A 26,719-nucleotide genomic window follows, 5' to 3' on the forward strand; every position below is an offset into this window, starting at 1 on the left:
ACTTATTTTGATCTCTCTCTTCCTATTGTGTTACTTGTGGAGCAGGTTCTGTCAATACCACAATATAACTTTGCTGTTGGATATGCCTCACTGACCGACTACAACACACAAAAGTTCCCTCCCAGACAATATGTTAATGGTCAAAGGTGAAACATGATTTCTGGTGTAATTTAATCAATACTTTGTGCATGCCGTTTCTTTGTTTCTTTCTTTTTTAATTTTATTTTAAAATTCAAATCAAATATTCTTTGACAGCACTTGAAAATTAGAATACTGCGGCCTATAGTTGAATATTTGGCGAGATTAGGTTTTGGTAAACTTGTGTTTTGAGGATTTTCGAAAAGGTAGGTTTTATGGATAAAAATGGATTGGATTTTTTGAATTTTCGAAGGATGGCTTGCTGAAATTTTTGTATGGCAACCTTTTTAGGGTTTTGTGGGAGAACATGTTAAGATGGTTTGATCATATACAACAAAGATAATGATAAAAAAAAAAAATTATATGATCACCACAAATGAATAACTTAGGGGGAGGGGAAGACTTAGACTGGTTTGGTTTCGTCAATGTATGAAAGAGGCTTGTGGGGTAGGAATAAGGCAAAGTAGCTGCTTAAATTATGACTAGTGAAACTTATCTTAACACACGTAAGGCCAAAACAAGGGACCCAATAACACATCTATTAACAAAATGTAAACCACATTTTAGCACTACAGCCCATTTCTGGAAAATGTGGATATGCTGAATAATTTTTTACTCCTAAAACATAACATAACTTAAGATACGCAAAACTGAAGCAGTAGTGCTTGAAGGAAATATAAAACAAAACTCGACGTTATTTAGAACTTAATTATGAAAAGCTTAAAGTGGATCCTGCCTTGAAATGGAACCATGGTTTCATAGTTTATGATTTTTTAAATTTATATTTTCTTAAGTATGATATGGATTATGTGATCCTCTATACTGAAGTAAGTATCTGACAGAATCTGACAATAGCTGTAGCCTGCATTCATGTGCTCGCCCTCTACTATTATTGCAGTATGATTGCTTTATTTTGGCATGAAAGTTCTGTAGTAGTATGATGTGGCTTAAGAAGTCCACAGTCGTCACGACTGCATTCCACCCGAAACTGAGATAGAGTAGTGACCAGCCAATAGTCAACGGCCTAACTAAACAAAAGCATTGTGCTTACGGAAAATTTGGGGAAAAACTGCTTTGAATAGCGGAAGCCACTAAATTGGAAGACCTGTTTATTCCACGACATCCATCCAGAGGAAGTGCATAAGTAAATGAAATGAAACATACATTATTATTTTTTATGCCTTTTACAGACTCAGTCACAAGGAGTACATAATTTTACAAGAGAACGTCATGTTCTTTCCAAAGATAAACGTGTACAAAGCTTTCAAACTTCAGGGCTTGTCTTTTATCCAACAACTATGCATACAAACTTTCTTGTCTATTCACATAAACACTTAGCTTCAAACATGAAATCTTCATGCTCTATCATCATCTCCTTCATATATAGGGAAGCTCGGTGAACTAAAGCCCAATGAATTGTGATGTATCAAAGCTATTTAGAGACAAGGATATCTTCATTTCCAATAATTATAAGTTGTTCAAAACTTAAAAGCTAAATTTGCATTTGAAATTTAACATATCTTATGCATTTCGATGGTGATAATGCCCATCCAGAAAATACAAAACAAAACATAACTAGGTTGACTTCGATGATGTCAAGACCGCATTCTAAGATAACTTTCACAATACCAATATGATTAGTAGATTAATGTATCCAAATAGCTTCCGGGACGAATATTATTAGTCGATTAATGTTCCCCAATATCAGCCCAGGACAAAAGCTGATATGTAGGATCCAAGAGGTGACTCGTAAAAATTCTAGCGGTGGCTTCCATTGTATTTTCACAATACAATGTAGCACTTAGTTTCATGTAGTACTTTGCTCCCAAAACAGTTAAAACCATAACCAAAACCATAGATAACATCTTTATACATTAAATATAATAAACATATGATATCCTTGATTAAACATTTTATATTCGAAGAATACAGGGTAGATTTAATTTTCAAAGAAGTTGTACTGCAAAATAAATTGTGATTTATCGCCACTCACCTCTTTTCCCCCTTAAAATGTAGGTTAGTCCAAAGATAATTCAACCTGCATCATATAAAACAATGCATGTTGGTGTACACAATCCATTTCAGCAAAATTAGAGCAATTTTAATTCGGTTTGAAATTCATTTTTTTTAAATTAACTTGTTTAAGGTATATCGAAGGTTCGACCATGTTGCTTAGGCCCTTGCTAATATCTCAAAACATGTTAGAGTTAAATTCTGTGTGATTTGGGGCTGAATTAGATGAAGAAAATAAGTTTGAAACCATTTTAATGCGATTTGAATTGTGCAGTAGGTGAAATCAGTCTGGTTCAGTCTGGTTTTGCATGTTTTTTTGACAGAATTGTTAAAATCAGTTTTCTACAACTATGGCACCAAACAGACTGACTAGAACAGGTAAACCGGACCGGACTGGTAAATTCGGTTTCGTTTGATTCGGTGCAGTTTACCGGTTTGTGCATTTGTTTGAAAAAAAATAATAATTGCCTTTATATATATATATATTTTATAGATCAATCTAATTAAAATATAAGGCTTGTTTTTACCCAACAAACAACAACATAATTGCACCAAGACTAATTCATCAAATATCAAATTCAACAACAGTAAGAGGTAATGCTTGTATATTATTTGAATGTTCGGTAAATTTGGCATAATCCTTTAAGTTCGGTTCTATCCGGGTGAAATCTCCAAAACCGAACGCTGAACCGATTTCCAGGAAAAAAAAAAAAATCCCAACACAGTCCAACGGTGCAGAAAACAGACCAAAAACCGGGACCTGTTCAGTGTAGGCAGTTTTTCCTTCACCCCTAGGCAGCACCGACACCTTTTAGTAAAACAATCATATCTCTCACTACAAAACTTGAAATCGAGCTCCGTTTGATGTGTTAGAAACTAGACTCCTATATGTTTCCAATGGTATAGGCCATACCATTTATTTCTTTCCCAATTAATACAGATTTGCAATCAAAATTGACCCAAAACTTTTGCTGCCTGTGCACTGATTTTCAGCACACGTAAGTTACTTTCAAATGAGCATAACTCCTTCACACAAACTTGGGTTTGGGCAAAATTGACTCTACATTGAACTCCCATAAGTCTGGTTTCTAATAGTAGTAATTTCACATCAAAATTTCACATATTTTAGGAGATATAGTCAAAAGAGTGCAACCTGTTCAGATTCTACCTGTCAAGAACTCAGTTATTTTCCTACTCAAAAGCTTAAATTCAATTAGAGTAAGTGTCGAAGCATAAAGTCAACCAATTAAAGGTAACAATAAGGTGAACATGAATTTTACCTATCAAAAAATAATAATAATAATAATAATAAATTTTTTTTTTACCTCAATTCAAACTAGGGGCAAGTCTAGGTTCTTCTTTTCTCTCTCTCTCTCTCTCTCTCTCTCTCTCTCTCTCTCTCTCTATTTTCCGTTGTTTTTTATTACTGGAGAGACACTTGTCTCTCCTATATATGTATCTATCTATTCAAGTATGAGCTATGAAGCATGAGTCCTTCGAAAAACATGCCGTACCCGTACCGGGTACTTACCGGCGTATGATACCTCGTATGGTACTTCTGCATACGTACCGGGTACACGAAACACGTATCTAATTTTTTTTCTTTTTAATTTTTGGCATACCCGGATGTATCTACTACCCAAGCTGTACCGTATCTCAGTTGAAACAATATTATCTTCTACTACAGAAATAAAACTCATTTCACTAAACTTTTTTTTTTTATTTTTAGTTTTATACTTAGCATATTTTTAAAATTAAACTGTGGTTTGTAAGTTATTTTAATATATTGAAATTTTATTTTGATTTATATCTTTACTTTTGACATTAAATGTTAATTGTAGGTTGAATCTTAACAAATTAAACCATTTAATTAATTTTTGCATTACTCTAAATTAAAAATAAATATTTTCTTACAAGCGTATCAAGCCGTACCCGTACCCTACTTTTTTGAATTTTACCGTATCGACGTACCCGTATTGTACCAGTACCAGTACTCGTACCCGTATCCGTGCTTCATAGAGTATGAGGTTTCACACTCCTATGTGAGGTGTGTGCTTGGATGTCTCTACCAATACATGATTAATATTAATTAATCAAGTTTACACTAATTAAGCTAGGTTAGTACTGATTAATCAAGTTCAGGCAACTAATCACACTTGACTTAATTATTCCTGTTTAAGCTTAATTAATCTTGATTAAATTCACTAATCACACTTTAATTACCACTAATCCTGATTATGTTTTCCACACATTGCATATAAATGTTAAGAACATAAGACCATGCCACTTAATCATCTTGATGAGGGAAATATAATTATATATAGCTTACCGTATGCAAATATAATTCTTCCTTTCTTGTCTCTATGTTTTCTTTCATTTCATATCAAATGACAGAACTTCAAGGCTATAAACATTGGATAGCAAAACATGTGTATTTTATTCAAAGAACAAATCTTTCTAGTCATGCCAAAGGACCATCAAAGTATGTCTTTTAAGTGTATCATACACTGAAGAAGGAAATTTAATTCCAGGCATCTCAATCATTGAAATGAGAAATATGTACGTGTCAGTTAATAGAAATACCTAGGGTGTTACAACAGCAGTTGGTGGTTGATAGAATGTGTGGGTTCAGTGAACAAGGACTACATGGGAAGAGACAGTAGAAACAGTGAGGAAATCCTGAAGCAATCCCCCCTAGACTCTTTTGGCATCACATCTGCAAGAGGTTGCATCACATACCACTAGTAACTGTCTTCCAACCAATTCCTCATTCAGGGCTTCAAAGTAATTCCACTGCATCACTTTTATGGAGGATTCAATCTTGAAAATTTGAAGCCAAGTAGTCTTGAAAATTAAGTAAAGCTAAGGGTTGGACCTATACAGAATCATACTCATGATCTTGAAAGCTTACCTGAGTAATAAAGAACAAAAGACAACCAGAATATAACTGAAAAGTAAAATTAGCAAAATACCCTAATATGCAAATTAAAAAGTAAAAAGAAGCTGTAATCAAACTTAAAGAATAAACCAACTTTACTAATCCAATTGTGGGAGAGGTTCTTTCCAAATATTTTTGAAACTGTATAGGTTCAAAATTTTATATGCTTTTTTGTGGATTCTCAAGTTGAAATTGTTTATGTAATGTAGTGTCATTGCCACCATCATGGCTTTGCCAAGCCCTGCAACAGCTGGGAGGTTGCTGTTGCTACTTAAATCTGTAAGTGAGGTTACAGAGACTTCTAGTTCAAAAAGAGCAAAAAAGAAGTCTGGCTATGATGTGGGAGCTGTTGTTCAGGCAGAGGTAGAAATATCTATTTTTGTTGGATTTCCATCTTGGTGTTAATATTTAAAGGCTTCATTTGACCACAAAAACCTGTTATCATGGTTTCTTTATTTTTTAAGATTATTTATATGCAATTATGTTTTATTGCTAGATTACTGAAATAAAGACTTTGGAACTGAAATTGAAATTTGGATCTGGTTTCCATGGGAGGGTACATATCACAGAGGTGAATATTTTTCAATTATTATTTGTTATTTTTTTGACACAATGGTACAGTACAGTCATCTATGATCATTGTTTCTGGATTTATATGGGTTTCCAATTACTTGGCTGTATATACTAGTTAAACTTGTGTCGTGGCAGGCAAATGATGATAATGCTGTCGAAAATCCCTTTAAAGACTTCAGAATTGGACAAACACTGACCGCAGTAATTGTTTCAAAGACCAATAAATCAGAAAATAATAGGAAAAACTATCAGTGGGAATTGTCTATCAGACCTTCACTCGTTACAGGTACGGTAATGTCTAAAGTTTCTTTATTTATAGTCTATATCGAAGCTTTTATTCACTTGGTTCCCTCAACAGCATACTTGTCCTTTCAATATGTTAACATATCACCCAAAGTTGGCTGACATTTGTTCCAAGTAGTTGAATTGGCAACACAACTTGTTTTTTTCATTCTTTCTTATCTAGGTACACCATTCTTTTCTTGTAACCTTGAATCATTTTCTACACTTCTACTCCTCCCCTTTGTGCAAGCAGTGTCTTGAACTTGGACTATAACCCCAGCACTAGAGCCGTTAAACTTTATTTTCCATCACAAATTGTGTTCCATCATATCTACTTATCATAGTGTTCTTCCTTCTCAAAATAGTTCATCCCAGTAATGCTAGTTTGTATCCTTTGTTGTAGTATTTTTTTGATCAACAACAAAGAGATTTATTAATGAACAAAAAGAAACGAGGATAAGGCATCCTCTACAAAGAGGATAAAAAAGAAAGAAAGTACACAACCCAAACAAGACTACATCAAAATCCTTCTACATGTCACACATCGACAACCAATTTCTAAAAAGTGGAACCCCTCTAAAAAGAGCATTCACTGCAGCCCAAAAGGAGGTTACATGACAAATTTTATCCCACAAAAAATCCACATCCCGAAATTTATATTCGAAAACCCGTGCATTCCTTTCCAACCAAATGACCCAAAAAGTTGCGAAGATGGCACAATAACAATGCACGTTGGCCTTCTTCGATGCACCCAAAGCTCGAAAGTCAATTAGTAGCATATGCACACTGCCTTTTGGGGCCACCCACATAGCATTCTTCAAAAGAAACAATCTATGCCATAAATTTAAAGCAACTGGACAGTGCAAAAATAAATGATCCATGAACCAAGGACCACATGAACACCTTTACCTTAAGAGGAGCACAAGTCTTTCAAATTATTTTATTGAGGAACTTGAGGATTATCAATGATTTTGCCAAAAAAGACTTGCAAGAAAAAATACCAGATGAATGAAGAGCCCAAACCCTCTGTCTTCCGAAAGAGGAGTCAAAGAAATATGATTAACTTTTGACAACAAAGACATCAACTCTTCAGCTTCCCTATCATTGAGATTCCTAAAAAAATTGAAATTTCAAGAAATTGGAGCCAAAAAGAAACAAGCCATGGAAGCTATAGAACTATTATGAGACTGGGCCACTCTATATAAATGTGGAAAATTTGAAACAAAGGAAGAAGAGCCCACCTAAACATCCTCCCAGAATCAAACAAGTTCCCATTATCCACCATCATAGAAAGATAATGAGACCAAAGTGGATAGAGATGAGAAATTGATTTCCAAGGAGCACGACAACTACCCCTAAAGACCACCTGTGAATCCCTACCGTTACCCTGAATCCTGTACTTGCTTCTAATAACAAAATGCCATAGTGTGTCACATTCATTTGGAAATCTCTATAACCACTTGCCAAGTAGTCATGTTTCTAGCCACAATGTTACCAATGGCCAAATCCCCCTTCTCCTTTGGAAAGGAAACTATTTCCTAGTTCACTAGATGATCCTTCTTACCCTCATCCTTACCTTCTCAGAGGACCTTGTCAACTTTTCTAATGATCTTGCAACCTTAATTGGAATCCTAAACAAAGATAAAAAAGAAAAATGGAAATACCTCTTAAAACTGTCTTACTAGAGTATATCTACCCCCACGTGAGAGTAAAGCCTTGCTTCACCCTTTCAACCTCTTGCCAATCTTTTCCACAACTGGATTCCAAAAAGATTCACTCCTAGGAGTATCCCTCAGTGGAAGTCCCAGGTACTTGAACGGAAGTACCTCAATACCACATCTTAGAAGCGAAGCCATTCATTGAAGCTTATTACGTTGCAAATTGATGCCCACCACACTACTTTTTTCCAAATTAGCCCTGAGACCACCCCAAAAATTCTCAAAACCAAAAAAAGATCAACTATCTGGCTCTCATCCTTGGTGGAAAAAAAGACGGTATCCTTTATTGTAGCATGACTCACCTTATGCTATTAATTGTCTTCGTAGTTATCCCACTTGAAGATAAATTCGTTGAAATGCTTACATCTTGTTATATGTTTAACTCAGAAACAGAAAAGCTTACACATTATATGTGTCTGTTAATAGTTGTTGGGCATTGCTCTAGGGATCATCCTCATCCGTGTATGAGCACAGATGAAAAGGCATTCACACCTGTATTTAATGTGCATCTCTTTCGTGCCTAAGCGACTGTTTTAAACACAAACACAAAGACGTATTTTATATGTATCTTTTTGTTGCTATAGAAAGCAGTACTTAACTACCATGACCGCTCATTTCTACTCCATTTTCCCAAAATTTGGTCCCTGAGCATGCTGCTGACTACTTGCCGTTGGATGTTTCTTATGGCTAATATATTAAAAGAGTAGATATAATTTTATCTACTGGGTGTAGTTTTTATCCTTTTTCTCTGGTTGGGTCTATTCAAAGCAATGCTCGGTGAGATCCAAGGCCACTCCCTTAACCCATGTCCTCAGTTTTCCTCTTTGTTCTGTTTGAGACTGCAACATGTATCAAATCAGCCCTTGCTGGTGCATTAGTTGGTCTAAGTTGCACATGACCCAAACTTTGTTCTAGGGTCTGTTTTATCACTCAAGTTGATCCAAATGCAATTGCTTATCCAGGTTCTACAGAAATGGGAGGCAAGCTTGGCAATGAAGATTTCAGTTATTCAATTGGGCAACATGTAACTGGATTTGTCTATAAATTGGATAGTGAATGGATCTGGTTAACAATATCTCGACATGTGAAGGCTCAGCTCTACATTCTTGACAGTTCACATGAACCTACTGAACTTCAGGAATTCCAGAAGCGCTATACTGTGGGGAAAGCAATATCTGGTTATATTTTAAGTGCTAATAAGGAGAAAAAGCTGTTACGTTTCGTGCTGCGTCCAATTTATTCTGCTCCTGATAGAACACTTGGTTGTGAAACTATTAAGATAGATGACACAAGCAATCACTTGAATGGGAATGTATCATACCATATTCACGAAGGTGATGTTGTGGGCGGCAGGATTTCCAAAATTCTTCCTGGTGTGGGTGGAATGCTCATCAAAATAGATCCACACCATTATGGAAAGGTCCATTTTACTGAATTGATGAACTTATGGGTTTCTGACCCATTGTCTGGATATCATGAGGGACAATTTGTCAAATGCAAAGTCCTAGAAATCAGCCATTCAGTTAAGGGAACTTTCCAGGTTGATTTGTCATTACGCACAACTTCAGATGGCATTCATTCTCAGAAGTCTACTACTGTCAACAACAGTGAACTCAACAACACTGTGTAAGTATTTAGAATTACTGGTGCTTTCTTGCATCACCAAGTCAGTATATAATTAAAATTCTATTTCATTCTTTTGCACTTATCATTTTGCATTATTATTAACCCTTCAAGTGACCACCAAACAGCCCCCCCCCCCTCCCCTCTTGTTTAGTGGGTGCTGCAAGCAGTCAGCAAACACCCAACAAAAAATAGGAACTGATATCACCAAATCATATTAGAAAATTGCAAAACAATGTTGAACTGACCCAAAAAAATTAACTGTCAAACAGCACACCAGGGACCTGAATACCAATGGGGCCCAGAGCTTAACATTACGCTCCAATAAACCTGGCTGGTGATCCCAATTGGCCAGTCAGCACCTTCAATATCCGATAGAACTGAAAATTGCTCCACACAAAGCTGGCAATTTAGATTTCCGAAAAACTGCCCCCTTTTCTGGAAAATCATATGAAATATAATAGTCGGCTCTCTATTATTGAATCGCGTGTCTTTTTTCAATGTAGTTATTTAAGATGTATGGTTAATAGGACTTGTAGTTTGTTTTCTTGGCTGAATATCAGCTTTTATTTTTATGCTTTGAATGCCATCATTTGTCAAATATTATTCTGAAGAGAGCCATTTAATGATTCACAGATATTTTGCAAGCCGTGTAGAAAGTATAGAGGATCTTCATCCTAAGATGAATGTGCAGGTATTACATACTATAAATTCCTCTCTCTCTAAATTATTATTATTATTATTATTTATATTTTGTTGTCTATACTCTATAGCCTATGACTTCTCAAAACCTCTGTCATGGTGAAATCTATCATGGTATTAACTCTTGCTTTTATGGATGCCTTTCAGTTCACCATGGTGTATCTCCTCCCAAAAGTATTATTATTATTATTATTTTTTATTTATTTTGAGATAGGACCGAGAATCTAATTACAATATTGGTGTGGAAGGGGGGCAGGATCGAAGCTCAAAACCCAGGACATATGCATGCGAAAGGCTTTCCCTTACCATCAGCCTAGGCCTTGGTTTCATTTATTCTCTCTCCCCACCTATTTGTCTTTTTTGATGATTTTTTGTGTGAATTCAATTAGGATGCATTGTTCTATTACCTCAAATTTACATTGATTTATTAGTTTAGAAACAACATAAATTCTTGTAGTGTTTGTCAGTATTTTTCCCTTCCCATTTTGCTAGTATCATATTTTGGTGAGAGTCTCAGTTTCATTGTGTTGAATATGTCGATACTAAATTTTAGTTTTTATTAATTTTGTGATCTGTTAAGTTATGGTGAGCTCATGGAGTTTCAACGTGCCATTGAAATTTTTAGTAGAAGAGAGTGGATTCTAGGGCTGCAAACCTACTAAGTCAAGCCAAGTGATAGGTTGTTGAAGTTTAGCTTGAAAACTTAACGAGCTTTAAAACATGTTTAGGCTTAGCTTGTTTACATAATGAGTCATAATGAGTCAATTTCAACGAGTTTTTAACGAGCTGAACACGAGTTGAGCGTGAGTGGTTTGGTTCATTTTGTAGCCCCAGTGGATATCGGAAATGACAAGGGTAAATGAACCACTTAACGATATTGTGACTGTTACAATTTGAAAAATCACATCACATCATTAGGGCACTTAAGGAATTTTGCAACTGATTCCAACTACCGGCAACAACTAGACTTTTGTTTTGGAATTATATTGTGAATGATGAATGGAGAAGGTCCAACTAGACATTGTGATGTAACATCTATTGCATGTTAAACAAGTACGATAGGCTTTGGAAGTTCGAAACAAAGTCTAAGGGTCCCATGATCGTCAAGAAGGCTTTTTGGTCTAAAGAAAAGTGTCCATGTATGATAGTATTTAGTAGTTGAAGGTATTATGGTAATTTCAATAATTGTTGGAGATGGGTTGTAGGGGGAGCTTCTATTTACACCACAAATTTTACTCCTTATATTCTTTTGTTTGTTTGTTTTATTTTATTTTATTTTATTTTATTTTATTTTTTTAGAGTAAATTACACTTAACCTTCCTAAAGTTTTGGAGAAAATATAGTATGTCCAACAATTTTGACATAATAACATTGACCTCCCTTTTAGTGAGGCTAAATGGACCAAGAACTAATGTAGATTGTGTAAAGGCATATAGATGAACAAGGAAAAATATGTTAACATCATTTTTCTATCCATTTGGCCAAGGGATGATTGATGAAAAAGGGACTAAGTGTTACATAAATTAAAACCTTCAGGGAACTCATTGTAATTATGCCAAGATTACTGTATTTTCTCCAAACCTCAAGGGTGGTCAGTGTAATTCACATCCCTTTTTTTTAAAAATATATTTTTTTTATTACAATTCTATCCTCATGTAAAATTACCAAAAAAAAAACTCCCCTACAAATTATAAATCCTAATTTTTCAAACACCCCCAAACTGCCATTGCTACTAGCAATTGCACCGACAACCAACGCCACAACCTTCCCAACTTGCTACCATTCCTTCCTATAACCACCACAACCTCTCTACTAACCCTACGAACCAATACAACCTCTCCTCTCCATCCCGATGAACCAAGACAACCCCTCCTCTACACCAGCAAACCACTGCAATCTCTCTCCAAAACCACCGCAACCCCTTCCCATAGCCATTGGCCTACCGCGCGCACCCCCTCCCCCTTCCTCTTCCCTAGTGAACTTGTTCGATGACTCCCCAGTGAACTATACCATCCTGTTCGATGGCTGCTCTCCAAACAAACATGATTCATTCAACATCAAAAAATTGAACAAATGCTATTCGTTTGTCTCTGGTTATCTATATTCGAACATTGAGCATTGAACTGACGCCATGACGCTGCAAAGAGACGATTTGTTCAGCTTCGGTAGCTTGATGACAGTGACTTCCTTCTTTTCTTCTCTGAGAACTCTAGATCCTCTTCGCTTCCTTTATGAAAACCCTAGATTTGAGGTTGGGGAAGGGTGGGGGGAGTCTACGAAGTGATGGCCACTTGGATAGGGAAGGTTGCATAGTGGGGTCGTTGGGTTGGGGATGGTTGCGATGTGGTGGTCCCCGAGCTTGGGAGGGCTGAGGGGGATGGGGGCTATGTGTAGGAGGTTGGGGAGGGCTGGTGGTTGCTGTGGTTAGAGATGGTAGCTACGGCAGTCAGAGATGGTGGTTACAGCTGTTAGAGGGTAGGCATGTGAGTTATATTTTTTAATTTTTGATGGGCTGCAAATAGAAAAAAGGTGCAAGGAGATACAGTTGTTGTGTAAGTAGAGGCTCATATTGTTTGGGTTGTCCATGGTTTGTATTTTGGATCCAATTATTAAATGGATTATGATATGGGGATAATTATTAGCAGGTCATATTGACTAGACTTATTTACTCACAAGTCCCAAGTGAATTTATTTATTTATTTTTTTAACATATTTGCCTCTTGTTTTGATAATGAGAACATTTTCAAACTTTTTAGATGTGTTTTGTGTTTGTGGAATGATAATTTGTGACTAGTAATGATATTGATAAATTTATCAAATTTGACTTTTGTTTGTGAATTTTGTTTTATTCTTAGTTTATTTGTGTTAGTTTGTATTGAAATATGATGTGGGAAATAGTTGAATTGCATTTTAAAAAAAACATTTTTTAAGTGATAAATTTATCACTGAAAGTTGGAGTGTACTTTTTGATAAATAAGTCCAGTCCACAGGACTGGCTTGTAACTACCCCTATTATATATATGTTTTGTCATGTGTAGAATAGTCTTAGTGGTAAAAAAGGTCAAAGTTTCCTATTTTGAACTCATGTCATAGTTGGAGTAGAATTAGAAGTCATAGTAATAGTTCGTCTAGAATTTTTGTAGTTTTAGTTTCTAAATTTGAGTCTTAATCCTTTGTTTGAGTAGGGAGTAGGGGAGTCTTTAGCCTATAAATATATGTGTACTCTCAATGATTCAATAGAGTTCAAATTATGAGAATTTAAGATTGTGTTTGTGTGTGATTGGCGTAACCCTTTTGAGGGTGAAGCACCTATTTCTTCTTCTATTTCTTTTTCTTCTTCTTTTTGTACATACCCAAGTTACTATTTTCTGGTTATATTATTCACAGCCCTCAAAAAGTGCACTTTTCAGCCTGAAAATCATTTACAATCAAACCCAAATCAACGCTAATTTCTTGTCCTACTTATTAGCTTCCAATTTAATCATTAAAACCTAAATTACACTGTTTAGCTGTTAAATAGCCTCTGTTCTGAAAATCCAAAAAGCTGTCCTACATTACATTGTCTGGCAAATGACCACACTTTGACTTTGCTGATAATGTTGTATGAATTGGAAATTGGTATGTTTACTTTGTCAAGATCTTTTTCGACTGTATGATTAATTCATGATTATCAAAATAAATGAACTGATCCTCAGTTTCTTCTTCCATCAGAATCTACTTTTTGTTCTGACCATGTGATATTTAAGTTTCAAATGTACAGTAATCATCCATTCTAATTGATTTGTTGCTTGGACAGAATATGTTCAGTATGTTTTTTTTGGTCATATATGTAGAATATTGTTTTGCATCAGTTCAATTAATTTAGGCTGAGCAGTGTGTTTTGTTGTCTGTTGACATTTGTTGCTTTTTTTGTCATCAAATATTCATGCTTAGCACCTTAGTTTTTTATTTTTCTTTTTTGGGTTAAATAGGGCTATGTTAAGAACATCACACCAAAGGGATGCTTCATTATGCTTTCTCGGAAGCTCGATGCGAAAATCCTTCTCTCAAACTTGTCCGATGGCTATGTTGAAAATCTCGAAAAAGAATTCCCTATTGGGAAACTTGTTGTTGGCAAGTAAGTATTTCTGGTAGTACTACTTTCTGATAGATAGTTGTTAAGGCAATCTTTTGAGACACTTTGCATGCAGGGTGGCATCTGTGGAGCCTTTGTCTAAGCGAGTTGAAGTCACCCTTAGGACATCAAATGCAAGCAAAACACAAAAAAGTGACAGAAATGGTTTAAATAGTCTCCATGTTGGAGATATTGTTTCTGGCCAGATTAAGCGCATTGAATCATACGGTTTGTTTATCACAATTGATCATACAAACACAGTAAGTAATTTGGTATTTCTCTGCAAGTTCGTTCTTATGATACCCAGATTTGTAGTTTTGAACAAGAATAATTGGGTCTCAGTTTATTTATTGTGACATCTGGCCCATCAACTTCTGTCACTATAATAATAAGCCAGTTTGTACAATCATCACATCTGTTTGATTTTACCAAACTTTGAATATAGGATGTGTTTTATGGGTAGGTGTGCCCCAACTCTTTTTAGGTTATGTAACACATGGTATTCTGCTCTGGCAGCGGACTGTATATTAGTTTGGGTTTATAATTGCATTCTTCTTCTGCCTAGGTTGGATTATGCCATATTTCCGAGCTTTCTGATGATCATGTTGACAATATTGAAACTAAATACAGAGCAGGGGAGAGAGTTACATCAAAGGTTTTGAAGGTAAACAATTGTATGTCAAGCTTTGCAAGCAGTATCGTTGTTGTGTTATGATTGCTGAATGGTGATTATTGTAACCTCTTTCTAGACTCTGGAGAACATGTATATTGATTCAAATGAATAATTTCTCTAAATATTATCTAAAATAGGAACAGCTGCTATGGAACTTCTGCCAGTTTGAGTAACTCTCTGTGGCTACAGAAGCTGTATTTTTTATTTTCTTTTATTTTTCAAACTATTATCAGGTGGATGAGGATAGACAACGAGTTTCTCTTGGGATGAAGAATTCATATTTTATGAGCAATTTTGACATTCAAGCTCCTTCAAAGCAGAAGTATGATGATGCCATTGAGGAAAAAGATCACATGGTGGGTACTCAGTTAACAATGTTGCCAGATAGAGGCTCATTGGGGATGCAGAATTTGGACTTTGAATGTGAAAATGGGCAGCATCCTCTTCCTGCTGAAGTGGAAGCGAGGGCTTCTATTCTTCCACTTGAGGTCCCTCTCGATGATATAGAGAAATCAGACATGGTTAATGCTGCTTTTCAAAATATAGAGCACGTTGATGATGCTGATGCTGTAGATCAAAAGAATAAAAGCCAGGCAAAGAAGAAAGCCAATGAAGAGAGGTAATTTTTTTATTCACATATTTTCATGATTTTCTTATTAAAGGCTGTCTGTCTCAGTTTTCCTGTTAAGAATGGAAATTGTTCTGCTCAGGGAACGAGAAATTAGGGCTGCTGAAGAAAGGCTATTAGAGAAAGATATTCCAAGAAGTGCTGATGAATTTGAGAAAGTGGTTAGAATTTCCCCAAATAGCAGCTTTGTCTGGATAAAGTACATGGCATTTATGCTTTCTTTGGCTGATGTTGAGAAAGCCCGCTCAATTGCTGAGAGGTAATCATTTAGCTGTATTATTAGTTTCCAGTTTGCTCTGGCAAAAACATATGGAGTGTTTTTTTTTTCTGCATTTGTATTTTTATTTTATTTTTTAAATCTTATTTGAAATTTTTGCTTCAAGCAAAACATTTTGTCCCTAAATGTGTCTTTTTATTGTTATTATTCTCCTTATTATGATTTATTTTTTAACAGGAAATACTGAAAGTTATTAACAATGGGATCCGATCCACTGCCTGCTTTTATCAATGTTATAATAAGCATTTCTCCGGTGGTATTAAGAAAGAAAATATTCAAATTGAGCTGAGATAATTGAGACAAAGGCTTGTTTAATTTGAGTTGAAAAGTAAACGCTAAACCTTAAATTTTCAAAATAATGAGACTGATTTGTTGAGTGGATAGCCACATGGCACATATGAGTGCATGGTCTTGTGTGTAAGCTTTTGTTTGTCAAGAAAAAGCGAGAATATCTGAACAGGATGTGAAAGTGGATTAGTGATCTTGGACTTGAAGCGGAGAATTGACATTATTGTGGGTCCTGAATTGCATTTCTGCTTTCTGGTCACGTGATGTCTTATTGTATTGATTTGTTCTTTGTTTTTTTTTCTTTGTTTCTTTCTTCTTTGGTTTCATTTTTCTCTACATTCAAATTTTTTTGGTTTTACCTTATATTCCCTTCATCAAATATGCTGTGGTTGAACCAACATGCCATTTTTTGTGTCAGCAGTAGCTAGTTGCATCAAAAAAATAAAATAAATGCACATCCACAAATTGGCTTTAATGTTCATAATATGTGCTAGTTTGCTTCTCACTCTATGTTTGTGTTGTGTTCTTTAGGGCTTTGAAGACAATAAACATCCGAGAAGAATCTGAAAAGTTGAATGTATGGGTGGCTTATTTTAATTTAGAGAATGAATATGGATATCCTCCAGAGGTAAAATATATATACTATACATGTATATCCTTTTGCCTTGTTTCCAAAAAACTCTCTCACCATCAGTATCATTTCAATAGCTTCTAGGAGTTTTCTTACTTTAGTTTTTCTCTTCAGGACGCCGTTTCAAAAATATTTGGAAGAGCATTGCAGTATTGTGATCCCAAAAAGGTGCATCTGGCACTGTTGGGTATGTATGAAAGGACTGAGCAACACAAGTTGGCTGACGAGCTTCTCAACAAAATGAGCAAGAAATTCAAGCATTCATGCAAGGTATTTTTATGATATAATAAACTAGAGTATTGTTATTGTTTTTTCCTCGAGCAGCGGAGCTATCAAATTAATCTACTAGACTTCACTATACGTTTTTTTTATTAATTTATATTTTTTATAGATTTGGTTAAGGCGGATTCAGTGGATTTTGAATCAAAATCAGGATGAAGTTCAGTCTATTGTAAAACGAGCTGTTGTATGCCTTCCCCGGCATAAGCACATTAAGTTCCTCTCGCAAGCAGCTATTCTAGAGTTCAAATGTGGGGTTCCTGATAGAGGGCGATCCATGTTTGAGGGAATGCTTCGCGAGTACCCAAAGAGAACAGATTTGTGGAGCATTTATCTTGATCAAGTAAAAATCCTTTTCTTCTATTTCTGTTGTTTATTTTCAACAATGCATGATAAAAAAATATAGTTTGCTTTATGCATTAAAATTTGTCTTAAAAAAAAATTAACAAACAGGAAATTCGACTTGGTGATGTGGATGTGATTCGTGCATTATTTGAGAGGGCAACAAGTTTGAGCCTTCCACCTAAAAGGATGAAGGTGTGTGTTAAGTTTGTTTTTGTTTTGTTTTGTTTTGTTTTGTTTTTTATTTTCGTGCTCATGCTGAAGATTTAGTTTTTAAGACTTTCCTTGTCACATGAGTGTGTGAGTAAGTGTGGTTTGTTGGAAATGCAGTTCTTATTCAAAAAGTATTTGGAGTATGAAAAGTCTGTAGGTGATGATGAAGAAAGGATTGAATCTGTTAAGAGGAAGGCGATGGAATATGTTGAGGGGTAGTCTTGCTTGATGAGGATGAGGATGAAGATGAAGATGAAGATGAAGATGAGGATGAGGTTGATGTTGAGGTTGAGGTTGTTTCGCATAATACAGTCCAAAGTATTATGACATCTGCTCGTTCGCTCACCCACTCAATATTTGCAATAGGAGGATGAGCAGCAGCAGCACGGACTGTTAGAAATAGATGGCATAAATAACTAATAACCATCCTCCTGTTTGTCTCATGATTGTGTATGCTTTTTGTTTAATTAATTATTCACTGAACGTCTTTGTTTTCTCTCTCTCTCTCTCTCTCTCTCTCTCTCTCTCTACATTAAGGTTTCTTTTATTTTTTATTTTTGTTTCGGTGTCCTGAACAACACTTCATATATATATATATACACTAGTGGGTGAGTGTCACCCAATAAATGTCATATTAAATCTATAAAATATACATTTTGATAGGGGTGAGCATGGTTCGGATTGGACCGGATTGGGATAAAACCAAGACCAATCCGTTATCTACGGTTCCTGAAAAATTGGAACCAATCCAATCCGTTTAAATTATGGAACCAATCCGAACCAATCCGTTTAAATACGGATTGGATCGGTTTAGGACCACGGATTCACATAATTAAATAACAAAAAAATATATATAACACTTTAATTTCATAAACATAGCGCTATATTAATTCCACAATAGTAACATCTATTTCTATAATAGCGACATACTATGCTAGAATTTAAACAACCATAAGAAAACTGGTTTTATCATAAGTATTTAGACCATTACAAATTAAAACTAAAAACTAACAAACAAAAGTAATAAAAGAAGATATTATACGGTTTTAAGTTTGAGTTTAGATTTTATATAGAATAAGAAAACAGACTATGGGGGAGGATGTATAATAAAAATATATACTATTTGTATACGGTCCGGATCGGTTCTAATCCAAAACCGTGGGGTTCAATCCGGAACCAATCCGTGTACTACGGATTTTTAATTTTTCAATCCGGAACCGAACCACGGATTCAAAAAACCAATCCAAACCTATCGGATTGGACTGGACTGGATCGGATTACGGATTTCACGGATTCCTTGCTCAGCCCTACATTTTGATTTTGAATTAAAAATATAGTGTCTATTGCTTTAGTGGTAGAAGTATTGTTTATTAGACCAATGATTTTAGGTTCAAGTCCCTTTTATCACCTTAATATTTAATTTTATATTTCTCTAAGAAATAAACATGGCATAAAAAGAAGGGGAAAATGTCTCGTAGCTCAAATTTTGTGGCTCAAAAGTGGCTCAAATGGCCAAAACGACGTCGTTTTGGCCATTTTTATGTTGTTTTGTACTCAAAACGACTTCGTTTTGGCCATTTGAGCCACTTTTGAGCCACAAAATTTGAGCTACGTAGCATTGTCGAAAAGAAGGTTTGGACATCAAATAACATGTTCACTTGAGGGGAGTGTTTGGCAAGTTGGATTTTAGCCTTTTTTTTTAGGTTAAAATTTACAAAAGGACAAAATATGCTAAAATAATTAATAAGATAAAATGTCAAAATTTATAATCATTTCATTTTTTTTCTTACAAACATCACATTCAATTACAAAAAAAATCTATCCTCTTAAACACAGATTTTTAGCTTACTAAAATAGATGAAAATTAAAATAACCTATTAAAATAGCAACTTTCCAAGCACCTACTATATATAGTTGAATAAAAATAACACGGGTAACCATATTACTTGATGTGAAAACGATTTGGATCGAACACTTGAATTACAAGTCTCATTTGGAAAACCCTTTGTCAATCAAGACCCAGCAATGATTCAGTGCTCTAAAATGGTAGTACTAATGCCAGCTCTAATGAGCTGGCAGTGCAAGAAGAAAAAAAAAAAAAAACAAAAAACAAAAAACAAAGGCCAAACTATCACACCAGTGATGGAGTCCACATGGTGTCATATCATTAGTGGTGTATTAGTGGTATTAAATTAGTGGTCTGAAACATTTTTCATTAAGAAGTTATTAGAGTTTCTTAATATTATATCCACACTCCAAATCCTTAGATTTTACAATGGTGACATAGGAGGGAAGAACAAAGAGGAATATTTTGTAGAGATTTTTTGTTTAAACTCCCACACGAATAATACATATATTATTTTTCTCCCTATATCAGATGTATAGAGATTCACTACCGATAGAGGTGGAGTTGTAATCTCCCACAACTCAAACCTTTACCGAAAGATAATCTTTTAATTATCTTATTTACAAATCATGTGAATTATTAATAATCCATATGGACATTCCATGGGTAATGGGTCAAGTCAAATCTGACTCAATTTCTAACATCTCCCACTTGTCCACATCATTAGTTATATTCGCAACTGTCATTTGTCAATCTCTCATTCAATCTACTACTCATACGAATACTCATACGAAAAAATAGAGCGTCCAACTTAAGGTGTAAAGGTAAGAGTGCAATATTAAGTCACCATGAACTAACCTAGCAAATCACTCAAAATATCTCGTTCACACCCCAGATTCATTGGATCACACGAGGTCAAACATTTCAAAACCCCTCGTGAGTCATAGTTCATAAACATGCTTAACCTCAACACTATATATGTACTCATGATTATATAATGATCTCAATTCTGACACAATCGCTTGGTGTGACGACCCAAACCCGCCCCTATAGGTTTAACATTGTAATCGGTCAGTAATCCTGGAATTACTGAAGGCTTCTGAAATAGTTTAACAAAATAAGGGGCTAGCGGAAGCAAATACAATCATATAATGTCTATAGAGCTGTGCAGACGTATATGGAACAAAAAATTTATAACTTCTATTTACATATATGATATCATTGTCACATCAGCCTTACGTCATCTTATATACAGATAAATCAAAATGGGACTTAGCCTAATATACAGAGTATATAAGAACTTGATTAGACTTAAAACAAAATAAACAAAAGGCTTAAATGCAGTTCACAAATTTCGACCACTTGAAGCATTCCGGGAACCTCCTTGGGAGGCGCACAGGTTGGCTGACACAAAATAGATCTAGGTTGTGACGCCCCGATTCTACACTATAGGTTGCAATCAAGGGAAAGTCACTAGTGAGTCCTATGGTCAATAATCAAGTAAGATCCCAGATCGCCGGAGGAGTCAAATAGCCTCCATTCTAAGTCCAGCTTTCTTAGGCAGCGCACTACCTTTTTGACAGATCTTACAAGGCATTGACACAAGGTCTCATAAGCAACAATAAGGTACATACATAGGATATAAATACATACTAGCCATAATTACACTTGCTTCAAAAGATTGTTCTATTACAATACATCCCAAAAAGAAAGTTTTAAACTTCACATGAGTCTTACAAAATAACAGAAAGGAAATTTCTAGTATTTCTAAGATAGCCAAAAGTCTTCAAAGGTTTCTGGCTCGTCGCCTTTTGCTATGAGTTCCGCTTCGTCACCTGGCATGATACGCCGTGAGCTTTGAATGCCCAGTAAACATACACACACACACCCCATCCCTTTTTCCCAGTCCAATACACAATCACAAAATATAACATCAAGTAGCAAAGCATGATATTTCAATAAATAAATACATAATTAAATGGTTAAGTTAGATGTCAGTTAACTAGAAATCCCCCAAAGAGATTCCGTCCTCCCAACCACAAGAATCGGACGCGGATTATTCGGTATGCCCCCTCTTTTGCTGCTTTGTTGCAGAACGAACCTTGGATGCCTACCAACAGTTCTATACCGCGTAGCGCCAACGGCAGGGCCTCAAAAGAGACGGTACAAATAGGGCCTTGCCCAACTCCCTCCTTACACCAACTATCTAGGGTCCGAATACAACCGCTCCGTTCAAGGGTTCCGAAAATCACTTGCGCAAGGCTTTTAACCTTCAAAAAGGGAACGCCTCCCAATTATCCATATATCACATTTTCTCATCTTGTCATTACTCAAATGTTCGAAAACCCAGTACCCTCCCAATTAGGTTTCCCGTTGAATTAAGTGTTTTAAGACAATACTAGCTTAACTTATAAAACAATAATATCCATATGTGCATGAAATCTTAAGATGGGAAAGGTAAATAACATAACTACAACACATATATTATCAGATCAAGATATGATTATAAGCTGCAAACATTCTCATGAACTCAATTGGGGTTGTTCCTCCGGATTCTAGATGATTTAGAAAGTATCTCAGCACTGTCCAGGATCTGTCCAGAATCTGTCCAGATCCGTCGACTGTTACGAAAACTTGATTTTCTTGCAAACCGCTCAATGTTTTTCGATGAAACCAATTTTAGTTGAAAGCTAACTTCTGAAGGAAGGTTTTGACATAAAATAGAGGTTCAGAATATTTTTGTACATTTTTCTGGAATTTTTGAAAGTTGACTGCAAAAACAGGTTTTAATGTAGAATGCCCAAAACAAGAAATTTATAAAAAGGGGGTTCCACCATGGGAAAGTTTCATTTCTTTTGTGAGGAAAATATGCTAACTATCCCATGTTTAACTTAGAAAATTTGTTTGAAGGAGTGCCCTTGAAAAATTGAGAGATTGGTACAAAAAGAAGACGGTTTTGTGCCAAAATGGGGAAATACAAGAGAGATGGACTCAATACTCAAATCTTAGTATTTTTAACATAAAAACTTGATAATAACAGATCTGGAAAACATTATTTAGAATCTTCAAAAACATGCATTAGAAAAGGAAACGAAGAGAAGGTTGTGTTTGTGGCTTACCTTCCAAGCTTTGCACAAGAACTCTCCTCTTCCTCTCTCTTCTCCTCTAGACTTCTCTTCCTTGCTCTCCTCCCTCTCTCTAACCAAAATGTGTGTGTGAGTGAGTGTGTTGTGTGAGTTTGTAAGCTAAGGAGGTGTGATATATATAGGCAATTTTGGTGTAAAAGGACATAAAAGCCCTTTAGTTGAAAATGGATGGGAAAGCTAGGATTTTGGATGGTGTCAAATGGGATAGGAGTAACTAAGGTGCTAAATCATAGGTTTGGGCATTAATTAGTTGATCTTTAGTTGAAAGGTAACTAGTTTTGAGATTTGCAACCTAGGTCTAGGTCATTAGGTTTGGATTTCCTAGAATATCTTAATCACAGTCCTTGAAAATTGGCTCCTCTCTCCCTTCCCTAGGAGGGCCAGCCTTGGGAGAGTGTGTTGGGTGACTATTTTATTAATTTTGGTCTTAGGCACATCCCTCAAGGTGTATATATACCTATATATATATATTGCAAGATTGATGGTATACTAGGGTACAAGGTACAAGTACTAATTTGGGGTAAGTTTAAAATTTAAATAAAGAGTGAGGGCTTGAAGTTAATTACATGCAACCTAGGTAGAATTAAATTAAGTTAGGGAAACTAATCTAGTTAGAGAAATTTCTGTTTCGATAAAAATAAAAATAGAAATTGCTAACCGACAAGATTCGAATTAATTCAAGTAAACGAGAGCTTTAAGAAAATAATTCATCATTAAGGTCTTAAAAGTAAATACATATTTTAGGGGCCTTACATAGGTAGCAACTTAGGTCTGATCACGCGCCTGATCACCTACATACATAAATAATACAATGAGTTGGAGCCTAGTGAATAACAACAGAGTGAAGGGTTTATGAATGATGTCTAAGACAGATTCAAAAATTAGATTTCAGATCAGAACAAATTCAGATTTACATACTTATACAAATTTCTCAACCAGTTATACGTGGTACAACCATTAACTAACAAATCACTTGGTTATAAAGACCCATATTCACTTGGGATGGTCATAAAGACCCACATTCACTTGAAATAGTCATAAAGACCCACGTGCAGATCATATAAGCAGTTATACATAACCAGTTCCATGAATGGAACCCACTTGAAACCCTGGTTTTAGGTCACAGATATCACATGAACACTTGATGCTAAGGATGGTACGAATACATTGCAGAAAAACTGGACAACCATTTATGATTCACAAAATAGCATTTCATAAAATAAATCATATCTTAGTTACGACAAAATAGATTTAAATCCAATACAGTTAAAGCCCCAGGCTTGTACAAAAGGAATACAACAAAATAAACAAAATGAAGCTTTTACTTCCAAGTCCTCCCAATCTATTTCCTTGCGGAGGCATATCATCAGCACCTGAAAATGGTTTTCCCACATAGGGTGAGCTAAAATCCAGTAGAAATGATCCAACACAATATATGAATCTTAACAAAGATATAAGGGTGAAATACACATGCAATGCTCATGTCAAAGCATTTTATATCTTTTTCCAAAAACCATGTAATGCCAGCTTTATACCAGAATTCATAAGTCACTTCCTTTACAATAGAAACAGGGCGGTGAATTACACTTTGGGAATCTCAAAACAATATCAACCTTTCACGGAAATTTCGTCTGCGAGAAACCGTAAACCGACACCTATATAAACGTAGCCTATACAAGTACTACTATTGCCATTTCATGAAAATTTCGTTCGCGGGATTGGTACCCATGTATATGCGCAGTTTTTAGGACTTTCATGATGGACACTGAGGCCAACTTATTTCAACGAGACAATACATACTTCCCATATTCACCAATTTTTCTCAAAACGATAAACATTTCCAATGTATAAGTGTGAGATAATGCCCAATGTAAATGAATGAGGAAGTGGTTTCAATTCCCCTAATTCTCATACAATTTCTACAATAATCATAACTATCCTCCACTGATAGCTCAAAACAGATAAACAATTATTATTAAAGATAAGCTTTCCAAATCCCAAGATGTGAGTGATAATAAATATCCAACTCCACCATCCTCACCAATGTCAATCCAATTTCACATTTCCAACATCAATCTCATTATTTATACAAAATCAACATTATATATATTTAGGGTAAAACCCTAGATTCCTCCAAAGCCGAATCCAAGTTTCAAAACCAACCATTCTATCACAACTCAATCTCATTTCAAATCTCACAACCATTTTCAAGAATCCATTTGAAAACTCCTCTTTTCATTTTTAACCCAAAACCCTAGATTTGTCCAAAAATCCTCAAATCACAATATTGTTTTAGAAATACAAATAACTAAATTAAAAATCATGAAAGAGTGCGAAGAATTCCTATCTCAAGCTTGGAAAACGAGAGAGAGAATGGAGATACTTCAAGAACTCTGAAACCCAACTTTGTTCGGATGAAAAAGAAGCCCACGGCGTGCTCTACCTTTTTAACAAAGGGACACGGGTGAGGAACTCGATAGATCTAGGTGTATTTGCAAAGAGAAATAGAGTTTTAGAGAGAGAGGGTGTAGATCTAGGGTTTTTAGAATGTTTAGAGAGAGATAGAGAGAAATGAAAAAGTGATTCACAAGTGGCTTCTTACGAATTGATATATGCACAGATCGCTCAAGCATAAAAAGTGTCATTCAAGTGACCAGACACAACAAGTTGCACCGCCCAAGCACAAGAAGTTTCGCTCGAGCGAAGAATACCAATTCGATGAAGTTTTACAGACAGAAGACTTTCGCTCGAGCTCCAGAAAGGTCACTCTAGCCAATACCGCTTGAGCGCAAGAAGTGTTGCTTGAACGAAGAATGCCAGCTTCCAGTATCTCTGCAGGCCTGCAAAAGTATTGAGAGTTTACAATTACCGCTTGAGCACAAGAAGTGAAACTCGAGCGAAGAAGTCAAAATCTAGACAACAACAATTTGGAAGACAAGTTATCAACCTGCTTTAAATGCAACCAACACATCCCAATAGCCAAACTCAAAGAGAAATAATTGGAAATAAGGCATGAACAACTATATAAGACAATGAAACCCGGATCTAAGACGTCAAATGGGTCGGGTCCAAATCGGAATCGCTATAACCTCTATCTTAAGGAATTTCATTCCCGAAATTTTAAACCAAACATAAAACCATGTTTATGATAGCCTGATCTCAAGTCTATCTTAGAGAAACAACAAGACTCCTTCAACTGATCAAACAAGTCATCTATACGAGACAATAGGTACTTGTTCTTAATAGTTACTCGGTTTAACTTCTAGCTATCAATACAAAGTCGCATTGCACCGTCTTTTTTCTTGGCAAAGAGAGCCGGTACTCCCCAAGGCGAAGCACTAGGGCGGATAAAACCCTTATCTAACAATTCTTGGAGTTGAATCTTTAACTCACTCAACTCGGTCGGTGTAAATCTATACGGTGCCATAGAAGTCGGTGTCGTGCCAGGCATTAAATCAATAGAAAACTCAATCTCATGATGAGGTGGTAAACTAGTGAGACCCTCGGGAAAGACATTCGGGTATTCACAAACTACCCTCGCTAACTCAACTCGGACCACATCAGTCTCAACACCCAAGAATGTAGCTAGAAGGAGACCAAAATCACCCCGACCATGCGGATCACACACAGGCAATAAGGCTCTATTGACTCTGTCCCTCATGAAATAAAAGCAATCACCACTCGAGGTACATACAATAACCCTCGGACGGCAACAATCTATGACAACCCAATACGATGACAACCAGTCTGTACCCAATATGACATCAAAACTCGACATGTCAATTAACAAAAATGCAAAAGAAAGTCGGCGACCGACAACCTCCATCTCACAACCCCAACACCCCTACTCCAATACAATCTCACCACCAATAGGCGACTCTGCACTGAGTGAAGATACTAACTAAGCCACTTCTGACCCCAATGTCGATGCAAATGCAGATGAGATAAAAGAATGGGATGCACTGGTATCAACCAACGCATTGGCAATAGAATTACATAACAAGAAGTTACCTCTCACTATCAAAGGTGATGACACTAAGTCTAGCATGGTAACAACATACACACGCCCTGTAGGTCTCTGCTCTACCTGCTCACCCCTCAGAGCATAAGTCTGATGTACGGATTGAGTTGAAGAGGCCCTCTGATTGGCCCTCAAAGTCTGTATTGACTGGGTAGGCTGATGGCTCTGTGTCTACCTCGAACCAGATGCACCAGGTATGCCACCCAACTGAGGGAAAACCTCTTTATATGCCCTGATTGCCCACACTGATAATAGGTAAGCGACTGCCCTCTCC

General features: G+C 35.9%; 1 protein-coding gene across 12 annotated transcripts in view; it reads left to right on the plus strand.

The window, feature by feature from the left end:
- Positions 1 to 18,080, plus strand: part of LOC145788794 (rRNA biogenesis protein RRP5-like) — an 86,739-nt gene extending 68,659 nt beyond the window's left edge. For 10 of the 12 annotated variants that reach the window (XM_082912631.1, XM_082912638.1, XM_082912639.1 and 7 more), the window contains 16 exons: positions 46 to 146; positions 5,299 to 5,452; positions 5,586 to 5,660; positions 5,798 to 5,948; positions 8,625 to 9,288; positions 9,922 to 9,979; positions 13,959 to 14,104; positions 14,178 to 14,361; positions 14,667 to 14,765; positions 15,008 to 15,393; positions 15,485 to 15,661; positions 16,499 to 16,595; positions 16,713 to 16,868; positions 16,990 to 17,220; positions 17,331 to 17,414; positions 17,550 to 18,080. In XM_082912631.1, coding sequence (XP_082768757.1) covers positions 46 to 146; positions 5,299 to 5,452; positions 5,586 to 5,660; positions 5,798 to 5,948; positions 8,625 to 9,288; positions 9,922 to 9,979; positions 13,959 to 14,104; positions 14,178 to 14,361; positions 14,667 to 14,765; positions 15,008 to 15,393; positions 15,485 to 15,661; positions 16,499 to 16,595; positions 16,713 to 16,868; positions 16,990 to 17,220; positions 17,331 to 17,414; positions 17,550 to 17,651 — 2,865 coding nt within the window. In that variant the 3' untranslated portion in view covers positions 17,652 to 18,080. The remainder of the gene's footprint in view (positions 1 to 45; positions 147 to 5,298; positions 5,453 to 5,585; positions 5,661 to 5,797; positions 5,949 to 8,624; positions 9,289 to 9,921; positions 9,980 to 13,958; positions 14,105 to 14,177; positions 14,362 to 14,666; positions 14,766 to 15,007; positions 15,394 to 15,484; positions 15,662 to 16,498; positions 16,596 to 16,712; positions 16,869 to 16,989; positions 17,221 to 17,330; positions 17,415 to 17,549) is intronic. The other 2 variants (XM_082912640.1, XM_082912641.1) reach the window with 2 other exon arrangements.
- The last annotated feature ends 8,639 nt before the right edge of the window (positions 18,081 to 26,719 follow it).

This window comes from Camellia sinensis, unplaced genomic scaffold (assembly GCF_055761805.1).
Source record: "Camellia sinensis isolate YWXY unplaced genomic scaffold, ASM5576180v1 Unanchor4, whole genome shotgun sequence".
Classification (NCBI taxonomy): domain Eukaryota; kingdom Viridiplantae; phylum Streptophyta; class Magnoliopsida; order Ericales; family Theaceae; genus Camellia; species Camellia sinensis.